This window comes from Acomys russatus, chromosome 23 (assembly GCF_903995435.1).
Source record: "Acomys russatus chromosome 23, mAcoRus1.1, whole genome shotgun sequence".
In the NCBI taxonomy this organism is placed as follows: Eukaryota; Metazoa; Chordata; class Mammalia; order Rodentia; family Muridae; genus Acomys; species Acomys russatus.
Window position 1 is genome coordinate 47,478,756 of NC_067159.1, and position 18,970 is coordinate 47,497,725.

The 18,970-nt window shown below is 38.8% G+C and overlaps 1 protein-coding gene across 4 annotated transcripts in view; it reads right to left on the minus strand.

Moving 5' to 3' along the window:
* Window positions 1-18,970, minus strand: part of Prkacb (protein kinase cAMP-activated catalytic subunit beta) — an 88,981-nt gene that overhangs the window by 43,565 nt on the left and 26,446 nt on the right. Inside the window, exon 1 of one of the 4 annotated variants that reach the window (XM_051165879.1) lies at window positions 14,125-14,430. The exons of 1 other annotated variant lie outside the window; for it this stretch is intronic. In XM_051165879.1, the coding sequence (XP_051021836.1) occupies window positions 14,125-14,311 (187 nt within the window). In that variant the 5' untranslated portion in view covers window positions 14,312-14,430. Of the gene's footprint in view, window positions 1-2,551; window positions 2,669-3,114; window positions 3,334-14,124; window positions 14,431-18,970 lie in introns of those variants that run through there. 2 more of the 4 variants (XM_051165882.1, XM_051165883.1) reach the window with 2 other exon arrangements.

Sequence of the window (18,970 nt, forward strand, 5' to 3'; positions counted from 1 at the left end):
AATTTCGTATCAGATGAGTGTATGTGGTCAATCACTTAGCTTTCTAACTTGGCTGCCCTGCCTCACGTGGGTTCCTGGGTAACTATTAGAAGGACACATATGTGTAAGGGATGGCTTTCACTCAGGAGTTCCAGATCTAGAGTCAGAAACTCATAGGCAAATACATAACGTCCTTTAAAGCTCCTGTGGTTCTCATGATTTCTACGAGGACTATAAATATGGAGGATCATGTATCCATGACGCACAGGTGGATCTCCTGACTTGCTCGGGGCTCTAACCTTTAGTCAGCGGCAACTACAGAGCTGTGAGTTTCATAGGGGGTTAAGAAATGGACTTAGTTCAATTTAAAAATCAGTATGGGAAGTCATCTGAAGAGACATGAAACTGGAAATTTAGAAGGAAGACAGCAAGCCAGTCAGGGTAAGGGTTAGGGTTAAAGGTTAAGGGCACTGAGAAGAAAGCCTGAATGTTCAGTCCTAAAGGCGTTCCCACTGTTCCTGGCTCTGGAGAAAACTCCTGAAGTAAAATCAATAGAACTAAATGACCAAGTGCACAAGTAAGGGCAACAAGTTATAAGCAGCCCCAAGATTCCGGCTTCATTTCCCATATGGGTTGTGGGATCATTAACAGAAGTGAGGACCAATGATGAAGGAACCGAAAATGGAACCAATGTTGAGAGAGAGGAGGAGAGGGAGAGAGAGAGGGGTGGGGAGGGAAAGGAGACCGACTCTTGAAATGGCTGTTTCAGGTGGTGACTGAGGCGTGGGCATGGATGAGATCACTCAGAAAATGCAGCCCTGAGAAGGCCAAAGACAGATTCCCAGAGAAGATGAGCATCTACTTATCAGTGAGGAGAAAGGACTAGCTTTACAGCTACTTCCGTACACATGGCTGTGTGTATGCACTGCACACATAAACACCACATTATAACTTTAGACTCAGATAAAAATGCCTAAAATATGATTATTTTATTAATAAAGCCAGACTCTTATAATATTCTATATTTTAAAATGGCTAGAGCATTCAGTCACAGCAGGACTGAATTTGATTGAGATTTAACATTCTTGGAAAAGCCAATGTCTCTTTGTTCTTAGCACATTTAGTGTGTTAGAAGAGGCTGTAAGAGGAGGCAACTACAATCAAGCTCATAAGCACTGTCTTTAACCACAGATTAAAACAGGAAAGGAGCAGCAGTGATGTCCTCAGCTGGACACATCAGACTGTAAGACTCCCAGAACACTACAACAGCTGGTAAAGATTCTACGGTTATGTGCAAACTTGTAAAGGAAATGTAGCTTTGCTCAAATAAATAAACAGCATGGTAACCAGGTCTATAGTTTCAGATCTTCATAAATCCTAAGAAATGTCAACATATTGATTTCACAATATCAGCCCACATTTCAAGAACAAGATCAGAATATCTATAAAACCACTATTTTCTGGTGAATTGTTAGCATTTTTGCATGTAGACAGCTCCCTGTGTCTCGAATGCCCCCCTGCAACATGAGCAGACTTGAAGAGGGCGATGTTAGGTTGCAGAGGGATGAAGAACACTTCCTGGTTATAATGAAGTCAGCTCTACTTACAGAAGAAAAGGTTCTTTGGCTTTGAATTTCTTCTCTATACCATAAACCCCAAATCTTTCTGATCCAGAATCCCATCCTACATGTCCTTCTTGTGATGCCTCTCATTACAGGGCCACATACTGCTCCCCTTGTAAGCCACACCTGGACTAGCCCTTTCCGGTTCAGCAGAGATGCTACTGAGTGATGCTCTGAGCAAACACTCACTGACAACAGCATGTCTATTTTTAGCTGCAGGTCTGCTTGAAGTGAACAGCTCCTGCCCTGTGATAAGCTGCAGTACACACTACAGCACATTTTCTCCAAAAATAAATAAAAACACTTCTGAACATGCTCTTAAAAATGAATAGTTATAGCAAAAGATTAATTTGCACAAACATCTTTAGTCTCATAAATCATTTTCCTGAAATAATTTTAATTAAGCCTCCAAAGCCAAAAATACATATTTATTTCATCCTTAATTCACTATTCTAAATCAATTAATCTAAAAGCAACCCCCCAAAAGATCAATAAATATTTGGCAGCATTTTATTTTCAGAATTAGTACTTTAAAAATAGAGACCCAAAGAAGCTAACAAAACAGTATTTGGATGACAAAACTAATTAAAAGCAAGTTAAAAATGGGTATCTTGACCACCACATACTAAAATAACAACCTTCTTGTAGTATATGGGTCTCCTATGTATTAATTTACAACACAGTCAACAACAACACTGCTAGTGAATACAAGATATCAAACATAAAGAAAATCAGAAACGGAACAGTATCAACACTGTTATTGTTGATAGTTCTTAATGGCTTTTCAAGGCACTTTACAATAATGCCCACTTTCAAAGCATCATCACAAATGTCATTTACCACTACTCTGGCTCTTATAACCACCTCTACAAAAATACCTTTTATTTCCACAGTCAAATATTTTTTTTAAAAAAAATATGTAGCTGAAGAGTCTCCAAGCTCACACTCACCATTCATGATGACAGCCAACCTGTCCAGAGCATATTGCTCAGAACAACAGCCGACAGCAAAGGGAGTTATGCTAATCTCTGGGGGCAGAGCGACGGTGTAAACACACACGCTGGAGCAGGCTCTCTTTTGTTTTAAAAAGAAAAGCCCCTAGAAGCAAAGCCTAAATGCCCAGCAGGAAGTACTACTAGATAACAGCAATGCCAAAGATATTTTATGTAAGAAGGGTTAGTTTTTCCCAAGCTAGCTATCCTCGCTTCCTTCATATACCTCTAGAATAACTCAAAATGGCAGGGAGAACATGCAAACCAGGATGTATACGATATTCTCAGCTGTATCAGCACGAGCTGTTACCACGGCAACATTAGACCAGCATTATGGGTTTCCTGCTAACGAAGAGGTAGCTTTCCTGAAGCTTTAACCAGCTAAAACAAATAAATTACCCTTTTATTTTAGGGCAGCATGATCTCCAAATTACCACATTCTATACATTCAAGCACTGTGCTGCCCCTTTTAAACATCTTTCAAAGATATTTTTAAAATAGTGTTTTCTTCAAATACTCACACAATCCCATGTTGAATCCGGCAAGGAACAAACAGCAGAATGACTGCACCTAAACGCCTTTCATCGCAGCAGCTCCTACTGTTAGCTGCGGACCTCACTGAGACTAAAGTGCTGTGTGCTGTTGCTAGTGACTATTGGCGATGAATCTTATTGCCCGGATCGCTGACAGCTTTCATTTTTCATGAGCCAAAAGCTATACTGCAGCACAAGTGTTAACCATTTAAACATTCTGTATCATGGGAGAGGCAAAATATAGTGCTATACATAATCTGCTTTTATAAAGGAAATTCAGAGAATAACATTTATAAATTTCCATTAAATTCAGCATTAAGTATCTGATATTAAGCAGGTATTATTTAAAAAGGAAAAGACAAGACTACACACAACAAATGCACTGGTAATCATTATTTAGGAGTGACATTCCTCCCAGTAACTAGGACTCTGAGGATGGACAGTCTGGCAAGGAGGGAGGCTGGAGAGCATGGTGAGTGGGCTGCTTTAATCTCAGAGACCTAAGATTTGCACCCGAGTGACACAAAGGGACTAGAGAAGCGTGTCTGTGTGGCAGAACTTCAGCAAGTGAATCTGTACCTTTAAAGTTGCCAGAAGAGGCAGGACTTGTGGTGATGGGGCGTCAGTCAGCAAACCTCTAGTGAGGGGACAGAACCGCTGGAAGGATGGCCACTGTGTGGCACAGACCAACCACAGACAAGTCACCACTGGACTCGGGCAAGAACACTGAAAGCTGTGAAACCTGTCTTGCTCTTGTTTGCTCAGGTCCCTCAGTTTGGTCTGGAAGGCCCCAAACTCCACACTGCAGTCCTCTCAGTGGAGAAGCAAATGTCAGCAATCAGTAGGCAGAATGCCCAGCTCCCCCAGCCTAGAGCCCTGGTCAGGATGGGCAGCCGACTGATGGTCTAACCAGAGGTTTAGCAAGGAAATGGCAAGAGACAGAGAGGGGCTAAGCTTTCTAACATTCCTAACTGCATAGGACATTATGGTCCCCATTTGAGACCCGAAGTTTAAAGCTGCTACGGACGAATCCTGTGCTTCCCCATCTATATCCAGTCCCACCAGCATGGCCTCGGATACAAACAACTGAATTCTGGGACTCAGGGCAAAAAGTGAAACCAAGGGTAAGTAATATACAATCAGAATCAAGAGTTGAGCAGCACATACAACGAAAGACACAAAATCTACAAGCTGGACTAAAGATGCTAAAAATGAAAGAGAAAGACCAGTCCTTGGAGGAAAAATTAAGCAGAATACAGAGCTACTCTGAATACCTTATTTTAAGGACTTGATTTTTGCCCAAACCCCTATGATTCACGGTGAGAGGAATGAGCAGTCAACAGAAACTGTCCCAGAAAGGAGAGTTATGTTCAATGTAGAAAATATTTGCAAGGAGTTAGTAAAATGTTAGACGAAATCAAAGGGAACTGTTTAAAGACTTGATGAGAATGATACAACAGATGGAAACTTCAATACAGAAAGAGAAATAGGAAAAACAAGTGTAGAGATCTGACAAATTAACACAACAATCTAAACTCACTAAAACCCTAACATCAAATTTCAGAAAAAGGAAGCTCTAGTCCATAAACGTGAGCTGAAGACGGATGACACCAAGGGAAGTGACAGCCTCAGGTTGTATTTAATACTGAGGCCCACACCCATCCATAGGAAACATCAGGAAAGAGTGGAAACATGTAAAATAACTGACAAGGTCCTAGTTTGAAAAAAAAAAAAAAACAAAAAACCAGCAACCCATAGTCCATGGACCAAGTGAAGCAAACAGGTAAGCTAATGCTAACTAGGGCAAACAGACCGAGAGCCACACCAAGACACTTCAAACTCAAATTACTGAAAAATAAAGACAAAGAAAGAAAGCTTAAAACAGCAAGAGAAAAATACGCAATAATGGACAAGGGAACAGCAATGCAGTGGGCATTAGCTTCTCATTAGAACAAGACAGCGAAATGATACATAGAAAATGCTAGAAGAAACAGGAAACAAAACTGTCCAGTAAGAACTGTATGCCCAGGACAACTATTGTCCCCAAAAGTAAAATCGAGCATTTCTAGAAAAAAATTACAGTAGAGGACACGTGCTGAGTAGAAATGTATGATGGAGTCTCATTCGATGCTGCCATAGGGCGAGGTGACAGGAAGAGACAAAGAGCCAGTAATTCTGCTGGGCAAACATCAGCGTGCACTCATATACACTGACAGCGGCCCCAGTGATACACCTAAGCCAGGGCTGCAGCCTGGTGCTGTGCCAGATTGGCTTTACCAGACATGTTCTGGCACGTAATTTCCGTCCAAAATTAGCTCACTGTAGGCTCTCCCCTGATGGTCCAGTTGTCTTCATATCTATGATGACATGACCCATAGACCACCTCCTTTTAATTTTGTAATGAATAATGATTCTTAATCATGTAAGCACCCAGAACTAGTAGAAAATCCAACATCACTGTAAAATCCAGGTTTCTATTTCTACATTGCAAATGTGATTGTTATGAGCCTCATGGTGGTGTCAGAGACATGCCTGAGGGCCTGGTCTTCAGTGCATTCCATCATGAGGACTTTCTATTATTTAAATGAGACAGTTCTTTCTGGAATCTGTTCATTTCACTGCTTTCAGTGAAGCACAATCTTCCATAGCTTCTGTCTCTCTGCTCTGGTTCTTCTAGATCACAGCTATAAAAAATGAACATGCCCCACAACCAGCAACGACTCATACTGATTTTCCTTAGATCCCTCTTTCGTTCCCAGGTCAGTTGATGTGGTCTCTTACTGGCAAGAGTGGTAATGTATTCCCTATTTGTAGGGTGCATGATGAACTCAGCAAACACAAGAGAAAATGATGCAGTGCAGAGATGCAGTGTAAGTGTGAGCTGGGTGAGGAAGGGTGCTGTTCACATAGCCTGATATACCGCTGCAAAGCATAATTTTTCATCCAGAAACAGAAGGATGTGCTTTAAAATAATGATAAATAGTACAGCACTGAAAACACATAAAACAGCAACAAATTTGTTTATTCTCATTGTCAAGCATTATGTGCGGCCTATAGTTATATGTGGTGCACCTTTACACAGCTGCCAGGGCAGTACACTTATTAATGGCAATATTTCATAAGCACACAAACAATGCCCTGAACGATGGGATTAGAACAGCTACGGCATCACTACGCAACATGAACGTCTCAGCTCCACATGATCGAGTGGAGCTGCTACCACAGAGGAGGTTCACCATTCACTGAAACTCAGCGATGCAACCATTAGATTCAATGACTCAATATGTGACTCAAGTTGGCGACTGCAAGACTCTTTCCTTAATAAATCCGACAGGAAGTGAATACGGATAAACTAAATTTGCACAATGCCACTGAACAATTCATATCCATAAAATACAGGGCCAAAGGTCAGCAGAATGTTATTCTAACATACATGGAAATGTTCTTTATTCAAATGTGAAACTATAATAAATGAATTAACTGAAAAGGCTTGTTCAATCTTTTAAAATACATTCTCCTATCAAGTATAATTTAGGGCCAGCAAGATGTCTGAGTGGGTAAAGGCACCTGGCACTGAGCTTGATGACCTGCCTATCCCCAGGCCCCACAAGGTGGCTGGAGAGAACCAACTCCTGTAAGTGGTCAGTCCTTGAACTTCCACCTCTGTGCCTGGCATGCACACATCACCCTCCCCGCCACGTATCACATACACATATATTCAATAGGTTTCTAAAAAAGCATAATTAAAGAATCAAAAACAGGAAGAGAATTTGGAAATCCTCAAGTCCGAGGACACTGTATCACAAAGAAATCCCAAGGAAAATAAGGAAACATTCTGCATGGCGAAGAATCAACCTACAACAACTCTTGCTATGCTCCAGGGCTCCATGCTGGCTGCGTGCACCTCATGTCCAAGGGGTCCCACAACCGCACAGAACTGTGCTGGCAGCTAGGAATCAACTGCAGGTGGTTAGCAGGTCCCAAAGTGACCATTACTTTCATTTTATAGATTTCTTAAGAGGGAAACTAACAAAAATGGAAGAAATGACCAATAAAATTGAAAAGATGAAGATGGTTGAAAAACGCAAGCAAGTCTCACCAATAATATGGAACTACAAATACTGGATAGAGGAACATCTAAATATGACAAAAACACTAATTACTCAATTAAAGAATAAAAAATAGTATCATCAGAAAGTCTAGAGAAAAAAAGATTATAAAGAAATATCATTGGCAGTTTAATACCAAGCATGTAACATGATTTAGATAAATTAGTAAAAAATACAATTTACCAGAACTAGGTCAGATGAAATGGATAAATTGTTTAAAAGTTACAATTTACCAAAAACTAACTCAGAAAGAAGTGCAAATCCTGAACAGACACATAAAAATATTAAAATAGGGGCTGGAGAGATGGCTCAGGGGTTAAGAGCACTGGTGTTCTTCCAGAGGACTCAGGTTCAATTCCCAGCTCCCACATGGCAACTCACGACTGTCTGTAACTCCAATTCTATGGGCTCTGACTCCCTCACACAGGCACGCATGCGGGCAAAACACCAATGCACATAAAATAAAAATAAGTTAAAAATATTAAAATAGTTAAGAAGTTTTCCCATAACTGAAAGCTCAAGTCCAAATGGGCTCATGAGGGAATAATATGAAGTTAACAAATACAATACCAGTTTTATACAAGGACAGAGCACTCAGAAGTATACAGAATTCAGAGCAAAGAACACTTGTGACTCATTTTATGAGGGCTGAAAGCAAAACTGGGCAAAGACCTAACAAAACTACAGATGCGTATACTCCACAAATACTGATGCAGGTCTCTACCCAAGTGCCTCAAGTCTGCTGAAGGGGCATCTCAATAGGGTAGGACACCAGCACACACGGCAACAGCACTCCATGAACTCCAGCAGCTATAAAATCCTTTCAACAACTACAACTAGAGGGGCTTTCTCAGAGAGAAGACCCCAGTGGTCTAGATCACACATGGCAGCAAAGGCAGGGCACAAAGTACTCATCTGCATAAACTCTGTACAGTCAACGGGAGAAATATTAAAGACATTCCCAAATATGAGGCTTCACATGAAGACAGCATGATCCAATCTCAAGAGTATTTTAAATTTACAAGGAAACCACTGGGGCTAATTTTTAAAAATAGCCAGGAAAGAATCTGAAAGTGAAATTAAGGGCCGGTCTTTCTCACAAAAGCATTAGTAGAAATAAAGAGCTTGGAGATGAACGTACACATACCACAGCAGTGAACAGCGTTTAGAGATGGAAAGACATGTGCCTGTTGGCAAGATAACAATTTCTCACAAATCAATCTATAGATTCCACACCATAGCTACAGAAACTTCAACAGGCTTTTAACTTCAGAGACTAACAAGTTTATCCAGAAATTTATATGGAAAGACAAACCCTGGAATAGCTAAAATAATTTTTGTAAGAAGACAATATTAAAGAAATTTCACTGCTTGATTTCAAAATTTACTTTAAACTCATAGTGACCCGATCAGTGTGGCTGGCCTAGGGACAAACATACATAGTTTACTGGCCCAGATGTGAGAATTCATAGACAGCAGTAAACCTGTACACCTTGAGATCTGCGAGTTTTGACAAAGGAATTAGGATAGCTCAATGGAAGAAGGTTTTTGTTAAAAATGAAGTAACAAAAACCAGATACACATAAAAATTACTTCAACCCATACTTCACAGTAAATCGATCTGTAGAAGAAAGCACAGATTAAAAATATGAATTAGTTTTGGTAAGATAAAGACTTCCTAAGGCCTGGGACAAAAGGCACAACACACAAAGGAAAGAGAAGATAAAAACTGACTTAGGGCCTTTGTCTAAGTGTAAGGACATGAGTTACCACAGCATACCATAGAAACTTAAAAAGAAAAAACAAACAACAAAACAAAACAACAACAACAAAACCAACTAAATCTGCCTAACACATCGATTGGCCATGATTGCCACTGACATATGTAGTGTTACGTTTCCTCCTTAGGAGCTTGTGGATTTTGCTGTTTAGTTACTAATTTTGTTGTCTTCTATCACCTGTTGGAAAATAAACCTTAACATTTCCCAAAGTAAAACAAACAAACAAACTGACTGACTTCATTAAGTGGTTACCTTTGCTCTCCAAAAATATCATTTTAAGAAATGATGAAACATGTAATAAGCTGAGAGCAAGTATTTGCAAGTCTCCAAAACCATTTGGATTCAGGATATATAATGGATTCTTAAAACTTAAAAATAAGACACTATCAGTTCAAACTTCAAATTGGCTATCCCCCTGTAACAGACTGATGACAGACAGCAAGTCTTGATGAACACATGAAGAAAGTCGACTCCTTACACTACAGGTGCAGTATAGAATAGCACAGGAAGTTTGAGAAAGTACACTGGCCATTTCTTAAAAATATAAAAATGCATGACACAATCATTTTATTCCCAGTCTACTCCAATATATCTTCTAAAGAAACTGTTTACACTGATTTGTTTTTAAATGTTTATGATTACATTATCCACATAACCAAAAAATCTACAAACAATGCTTGTGTTAGTTACAGAACAGAACAGATAAAGCCAGTGTGTTCTAATTACACAACAAAGTATGACTTAGCAATAAACAGCAAACAACTATTGATATATTCTGCAACACAGATGAAAGATGTCAAAATAGTAAGTTACACACTGTATAATTCCAGTGATGTAAACCATTGAGAAAAAGACATTTGTGGAAAGAAGAGGTAGCTGAGCACGAGTCTGAGGGAAAAGTGGGAGATTGTGTGGATTCAAGAGATAGTGTGATGGAGGGGAGGGAGGGGGAGGGAGGGAGACACTATATTGGCTTTCTACTATTACAATCCAACATTCTGAATATTAGTAACAATGTGTCTTAAATATTACAGTGCTTTGGGCTGCTCTTCTTACTCTTGTTTTTGAGGGTAAAATCATTTAATTTGCCCAGAATCTTCATATCATAGTTTTAAAAATGTTTACTTCATATTATGTGTATGAATGCTTTCTCGCAAATATGTATGTGCACAGCATGTGTGCCTGCGCTAAGAAGGCCTGAAGAGGCTTTAGGATCTCCTCCAAGTGGAATTGCAGGTGGTTGTGAACTGTTATGTGAGTGCTGGGTACTGAAGCCAGGTCCTCTGTAAGAGGAATTAATTGTCTGGTTTCTACAATCAGTTTATAAACTATGATATAATAAATATGCAAAAAGATTTTTCTAATGAGTAGAAATTGATTATAATCAAAGAACTCATAAAATGGTTACAGAATGAAAACAAGAGATAAAAGATAATTTAGAAGTTACAATTACATAAATTCAATGAACTAACAAATTGGGTTTAAAGATCTTCAAAAGGATAAAAGTGATAAACAGTCTAGCACTTGGGATATCTAGTTCCAACTGAGAAAATTCATATCCTAAGTCATTTATTTGTTCATTACAGTATTGAAATCTTACACTTCACTAAAATGAACTTAGAAATCGACAAGCATTTCTTGGGACAGCAAAACAAGTAAAGTGTTGGATGGCATCAATACATTTGCTCTTGAGAGTGCTGCAGCTTAGACCTTGTTAAATGTGAGGAACAATGGTTCACAACATGCATACCTTCAATTCCATTCAGCTTTATGTTCCTGCTGTGGTAAAAATGAGTTACAAGGAAAACACAATCAACGCTCTAGGTTCAAAGTCAACAAATGCCAATAATCCATTCATTCTGAGTCAAGACAAGAAGAATTCCTCTGTGTTGTTACTTTGAACCTGATGTACTTAAGTGTGTATGGAAATAGCTATTACATGTTTTATCAATTGGGAATTATTGTTACTTAATTGATCACTAAAGGTAAAAGCCCTAGAAACAACTCTGTAGCCTATGCTCTCTATTTATTGCTACAAATAATGCCCCTGAAAAAAAGAAACTTTGATTAAAGTTCATCACATTTCGTATCTGCCACTGGTGACAGGGGCATGACATCATCCTCAGGTTGAAGCAGGAGGATGAAAGGAGGAGGAGTCCAGCCTGGGCTATAATCTGAGTCCAAAGTCAAACCAAGCCACACAAAACCAAAGCCAAGCCAGCCAGCCAGCCAACCAAATACCCACCACCAACTACAACAAAAAATTTTGCAAAAAACAAAATGATGTTTACCTAAATTAGCCTTCAATCTTTTTCCCCCCTTCATGACTGGGTTTCTCTGTGTAGCTTTGGCTGTCCTGGATTTGTGGGATTACAAGTATGTGCCACTGCACCTGGCTTTCAATCTTTACTCAATAGTCCATAAACCTAATTTTTAAACTGTGATTTCCACACTTAGTTACTGTTTCCTAAAATAGCACTTTGGGATAAGGCTCCCCTGTGTATCAGGAGATACAGCCTTCCCCTTTCTGGTCAAATAAGTCACGCAAGTAAACCCCACGGAAGTAGCTTTCAGAAATGGGTTTCGCCTGAAAACTCCTTATTGTCAAAAGCTCTTCTTTGGTCTGGTGAGATGGCTCAGAGGGTAAAGGTTGTTCCCGAAGCCGATGACCCGAGTTCAATCCCCAGGAGACACATGTGAAAGGAAGAACCAACTCCTTCAAGTTGTCCTCTGATTCCTACACTGAGATTTCCACCCACACCCACAAACAAGTATTTTTAAAAAAGGCGTTCCTTAGCATATACACAAATGAATCCAAATTGTTTCCATCACACAAAATAAATAAATGCAGAGGACAGAAATGACAGGAATGCAGTTTCTCCTCTGTGCATGAACAGACTGAGAGCATGTTTACTGTGTTCTTCCTTATACAGGAAATCATGGCGCCCAGTAGACTATTTTGAGGCTATGAAAAGGAGAAGAGGGTGGCAGAGCACTTACTGAACTTCAGCTGCTCTTTAACTATTTCTTATTCAAGGTCATTTTTCACAAAGTTACGTGGCTCACAGTTGTGTTTGTATGCCACGATCCTATTGTCTTTTCTTTTCTCTTTTCAATACAGAAAACAAACAAACAAAAAAGCAGCAGTTGTTTGTAGTCTGTTTCTCTAAAAGGAACCATGAGTTACTAAACTGTACTCTATCACCGCATTTAACAAGGTTTTTGAAAGTATACAGGTCTTGTACGCTTATGGCCTGTTCAGTCTACTTCACACATAACGTCCCATGATTGAATTCCATTATATGTATTCCAAAAGCAAAAAAATCAATTGTGTCCTTGTTTGAAATTAAAACTACCTTTAAAGAGCACAAAAAGTATCTCCAAAAGGGTTTAGAAGATTGTAATTTACAGAACAGGCAGCAGAGCCATGAAGATTTTGTCACAAAGCAAGTTGTAATACTGTGTTGTTATTCCAGTTCTCCATAGTTGAAGATCTTAGACAGACATGAGACACTTGACCTGTTAACCTATGTAGCGAAGACTAACTCAAAGTAGTGAGTGTTTTGGGGTTTTATTTGTTTTTTACTCTGTGTAGCTTTAGCTGTCCTGGACTTGCTTTGTCGAACAGGCTGGCCTTTAACTCACAGCAATCTGCCTACCTCTGCCTCCCTGAGTGCTGGGATTACAGGCATGCACCACCACCTGTACTGAGATCTTTTGAGAAACTGGGCATGACGGTGCAGGCTTAACAGTACTCAGGAAGTTAGGCAGGAGGGGCTACTTCCTTGAATTCTGGGCTGCAGTGTGAATGCTTGTGTGAAAACACAAGTCACACCACAGACACACACACACACACACAAGAGGGGGGGAGAAGGAGGGAATATGTTGAAAGAAAACAGTTTTATACAAACACATGACCTTTTTATTTTCTCCATAGAGTACAAGGAGTTAAAAATCAATCCTGCTGTACAACACAGTAACCTAGGCTTCTATAGAGCCATCTACGCATACATTTTTATTTTAAAAATGAGTTTCTTCCTTAACTGCTTTGGAATCCATGAATACAAAGAGGCAAATTCTAGTTCTATTTGATGACCAAATAAACGCAGCAGAAATGGCAAAGAAGCCAAGGGGAACTGCTGCCCTTGACCACAGTGCACACCTCTTGGGAAGGGTCCACGTTAATGTGGGGGAATGGAGGCACCACGGCTGCTTAAACTTCTTGCCATCAAAGACGACAAATCCATTTAACCAGATAGCAAATCTGCACATTAACAGGCCCTGAAGAAATGTAAATAGAACAGTACACAGCTTGTTTAACCTATAGTCATATTTGTGTATGATATAAAATGCAAGTATGAAAGATTTTGATGTCCATCATGCAACAAATGTAAGGTTTTATATAAATTATTAATCTGCTTTTATTAGAAGACCTTTTCTGTAAGAACTGAAATAACTTTTACATATGTATTAAAAGAAAAAAAAACAGGCTTTAATCCCAGCACTTGGGAGGCAGAGGCAGGTGGATCACTGTGAGTTCAAGATAGCCAGGGATACACAGAGAAACCCTGTCTCAAAGAAAACAAAACAAAGCAAAACAAATTACAAAAAAAAAAAAAAAAAAAAAAAAAAAAAAAAAAAAAAAGCCCAAAACAAACAAAAAACAGGTGACAAATGCAATAAAATGTCACTAAATAAATGTTTCTTGTTGCTTTCAAAGTATAGTTATAAAAAAATTTAAAAGTAAACAGATCATTGTTTTTATTTGTTCAGTTTTTTAAACCTTAGAACAACAACAAAAAACCCCATAGTGTCATATATCAGAAATTATGTAAGCATAATACTGATATTTCATAATTGATATTTGACCTTGTTAGTCATATAAGTAAAAAAAAAGAACTATACATGATTCAGCTCAACTTATTTTTTATGGAATTTGTCACCATCTTAAAATAAAAAACATCCTTGTGCAAATCCCAAAGCAGACAAAACTGGTTCTTTGTGTTTGATCATAAAACTCTTAAGTACTTTAGCTGCTAATTACATTGTATCACTTAAAAACAAAAAATCCGTAAAACCAAACCAAAACAAAAAGCCAAACCACTTACTTGATCTGTCCCATGAGGCAGTGTGCTCAGAGACCCGAAGGCTGTCACTCTCCAGAGCTGCTCTCTGGTCATGTGTAGTGCCTTTGGAGTGCCTGTGAAACAGCCGGCTAGCAAAACCTTCCAGTTTTTGGAGGGCGGTGGATGTGCCCGTGTGCTGGACACAGGACAGTTCTTTGTAAGCTGCCATTCATGTGCATTTACACTTTAAAGTAAGGACAAAAGTTTCCAGAAGGAGCTCAACTTCCTACCAAGAAGTTAAGAGCTATGCATGTGTTAAACTTCCTGTCTACAGGGCTTGCAAACCACTACTGCTGCCGTTTCCTGTTAATATAAAACAGCACACCAGCGAGCCTTTCTTAGCGAAACTCCCCATCTCAGCTAGAGATGCACACTTTAAAACGTGCTGTATCTGCTCAAGGCTCTAGGTTTGAGTGTTCTGATATTAATATGTCTGTGAATAAGCACAGTAACTTCATATAGAGAGAAGGATAAAAAGTATTTTTGAAACTATAGAAAACTAGTTAAACATGTATTACAACTGCATGCAAATGAGGCCAAGTATTAGCATGCTAGAATTAAATTACAGGAAGTCAGCTGATATACAGACTTTATGCATCTTTATAAGCAGTTAACTTCTCATCAAAATTAGTATGAAGAGATGTGACAAGACTCTTTCACAAAACAATGGATAACATATGATATAACTAAGAAAAAAATTAAACTAATTTCATAGACCTCAAAATTGCTAACTCACTGACTCAAAGTTAATATATACAGGAATGACAGAATCAGCATACCAGTATTGCTTATCAAATTTATTTATGGATATGTGCCCATCTATAAATAATATTTTTCAAAAAGTTCTAACATTTGAAAAGAACAAAACCGCAAATTTAAATTATAGAAGATAATTATATGGTAACCGTAATTATAATATTATAGGCTGTTAGCCACACCAAGAAGTTTTCCTAGAGAGAAAAGAAGTCCTTTCATTTGCTGATGGATGTTAAACTCCTAGCACCCAACGGCTGCATCAGCCTTCTTCTGGTTTAATAGCCTCCTAGAAACATCACTTACAACAGTAATAATTCTCACGTCCTCTGCAGGACGAGATATGGGTGGCCAAGGGTTTTGAGTATTTGCCTTTTGACACCATGTGTGTTAGGAATGTACTGTTTCAAATAAAAGAAAGAGGGGAAAGGGACAGACCTTTAAAAATATTTCTGAAAAATATCTTAGTCCATATTTCCTGTTAACTATTTTAATGCAATAAATAGGTAACAAAAGCGGTACATCCTGTATTGTCCTTGGCTGGTGCCTTAGTTTGAGCGGGACCCCTGGGCCCAAATCTGCCTATCATATTGTTCAACTTGTAGATTTCTAGGACCCTCTTGATCCTTTTATTTTGCTATTCTCCCATGCGTCTCTCATTTAGAGTCCTAATAGGATGCCCTCCCCTCTGTCCCAGTTTCCCAAGAAGAGATTTGATACCCTATGAGAATATACAGGGGGAGGTAATCCCCCTCAGGAACAGTCATAGGGGAGGGGAATAACGGGAAAATGGGGGGGGGGGAGGAATGGGAGGATACAAGGGATGGGATAAACATTGAGATGTAACAAGAATAAATTAATAAAATAAAAAAAAAAGCGGTACATAAAATAAGCAGGGCTAGTAATGTAGTCACACTAGAGGAACACACATGCAGGTTCACAAGCAAGTCTGCCAGGGAGGCAGTGAGCAGAGAGCCTGCCATGTGACAGCGCTGCAGGGATGCTGTGTGCTGTAACATAACCAGGAGAGACAGGCACACAACAGGACCTAAACGACCAACCTTCACATATGTAGCTTTCTCTAAAAATCATCAAATGTTGATAATCAGTGAGCTATTAACACTTGGCAATATCTCACACAAAACAGACAGATAAGGAGCCTGAAGCGTTTAAACCCATCCAGAGCACAGAGCAATCAGTATGCAAAAAATGGATAAAAGTCCTCAATTCCTTTGACTATTCATTATCTTCTATTCATTGTCATGGTCACCAAAAAACGTCACCCTGTCAGTACAGCACTTCTACACAACTCTTAGGAAAGTAAACACCCATTCTGTTTGCACTGCCCTTACCATGTCATATTAATATTGTCTGTTTATCAGCTGTATCCCTGTTGTATTACTTAAATTCATGAGGACAATGCATATTATTACTAGATCAAAAAATATGTACGTGAAGTATGAATTCTAAGTAAAATCACCAAATATTAGAACAGATTTATAATGTTTGTAAATAAACTAGTAAGCACTAAGTAATTTATGTAAAGATAATAATAGAAGAAATTTTAGTGGACTTTTCATAATCTACAACCAAAGTTTGTCGTCTTTATTCTTTTGTCCTCATAGTGCAAATGCAGATCTCCACAAGCACCTGTCAGTCACCGGCTACAGTCGTTCATCTCTGCAACGTGGGCCTCCCCAGATGACACACCCTTGGTGTTGTGTGCCCCTGCCAAGCACAACTAAGAGTAATACTTCAGCTAGGCTGTATCCATCTTTAACAGACATCTAGACAGACTCATGTTTGATGCTGCATGAATACAGAAAGTCCCACATTTCAAAACAAGAACACTCGGATTCATTTAACTAAAGCACAGAAGATTTAACGTTATTATAGCAAAAGAGTAAACGTCACAAACTGAGTATCTTGAAAATGCTGTTTGAAAGCTTGTATTTATTTATTTTGTTACTAAAACTGTTTCCTTTTGTTCAAAAGACCTTGTATATCATAGAATATTTAAAATTTTAAATACTTGTCTGTGGTAATGTGACTAGGAAGCTGTTGGTATGGAGGTGCTCAGGGGATTTGATTCTTACTGAAAAAGATCTCTACTGGCATCTACTGCCTGAGAGAGCCAACTGCAGCTCCAACTCAAATGGAATTACAAGTAACAGCAGCTTTCACACATGAACACACACACACACACACACACACACACACACACACGGGGGAGGGGGGAGAGGGTTCAACAAGAGAAGAGAGGACACCTCTGTCTTATTTTAAGTCTTAGGAAGAAAAATCAAATTTTCTTCACTTACTATATTAACTATAGATATAATGTTGGTAGCTGATCCTTATTGAGATAATTTTCCTGTTTTTAGTGATAATTTGAAGATACATTAACTTTGATGTGATCATGTTTCACTTCCTTAGTCTCTTACACTAGATTACACTGATTAGTTTCAAATTTCTGAACCAGCCCAGGAGAAACACCTCTCATATATTTTTATTTACTGCTGGATTTAATTTACTAATAATTCCTTTGGGGGTGCCTATGATTATAACAGACACTGTTTAATGCTTAATAGTTTTGTTTTCATGTTTCCTTAGGTTTTTGGAAGCAGGATAAGGCGACTTCATAAAATGAGCTGAGACGTATGCCTCCCATTTTCAAGAAGAGATTCTGAGAAAGGAGACTCATTGTTTCCATACAAGTCTGGCGAGACATGCCTGTAGAATTATGTGGGCCAGGAAAACATTGTGTTTGTTCAGACATCACAAATACCAGTGCGGTTTTTTTTTCAATCAATGGAGTACAACTGAATTGTCTATATCTGTGTGTATACATAAAGGCTACCTTATTTTTTAACGCTGGGTCTTTCCTGGAATGTGGAGCTCACTAATGTGGTAGACTGGCTGGCCACGGGATCAATCCTCTTGTGTCTGCCTCCTTAACACTAGGATTACAGGCATGCGGTTTCATGCCCAACTAGGAACCAGACCCAGATCCTTATGCTAATCAGAAAGCAATTCGCCACTTCTCAGCTTCTAAGGTGTTCATTTTACTTTGAATGAGAATTAGAACTTTATGTCTTTGAAGAAATAGTCAAATTTGTTGTTGTTGTTTTGAGTATTCCCGATCTTACGTATGTGACACCAGTGATAGGTATTCCTTCTCTTCTTCCTGATGCTGGTGACTTGTGCTTTCTTTTTCTAGATCAGACTTGGTACAGAACTTAAACTCACTGGCCTCAAAGATCTACTTTTTGTTTTCATTGATTCTCTTTCACCATTTTGGTTCTTACTCTATTTTATTTGTTTCTGATTTCATTTCTCTATATTCTCTGGTGTCATTGTTCTCTTGTTTTATAATCTGGACATTTAGATTGCTATGCAAGATTTTTCTGGTCTAATATAGATACTTATTCTATACAAATTTAAACAAAGATGTCTACGCATCTGAGAAGTTCTGATATAACTTCATTTTCAGTCAGGCCAAAATATTTTCCATTTTTGCTTTCTTTTTCATCATGAGTTGTTTAGTATTATAGAGTAATTTCCAACACTTCCCATTTATTTTTGATTTCTCAATTAATGCTATTTGGTAAGAGAATATTTTATGATTCTTTCTCCTAAATTTGTTGTTGTTGTTTTAACATGGGGTATGGTCTTTCATGCTGAATGCTTCACATACAAATGTCAAAAGCATTTTTTACTTGTCAAATATAACTGTCAGTGGCATTTACCCTTCTTTGAATTTTTAACTTATTTAAAAAATTTATTCCCTTTACATCCTAATCATATGCCCTCTGTCCTCTCCTCCCAGTGCCATCCTCCCTCCCTCTTCCCTAATCCTCCCTCCCCTACTCCTCACATAAGGGGAACCCAACCCAACCCATAGCAGCATATCAAGTGCCATCAGGACTGAGTGCGTCTACATCCCGTGTGGCCTGGCGAGGCAGCCCCACCAGGGAGAAGTGATCAAAAAGCAGGCAACAGAGTCCAAGTCAGAGACAGCCCCTTCTCCCGACACTGCCCTTTAAAGGCAACCCCCTAATGACCTAATTCTTCTGAC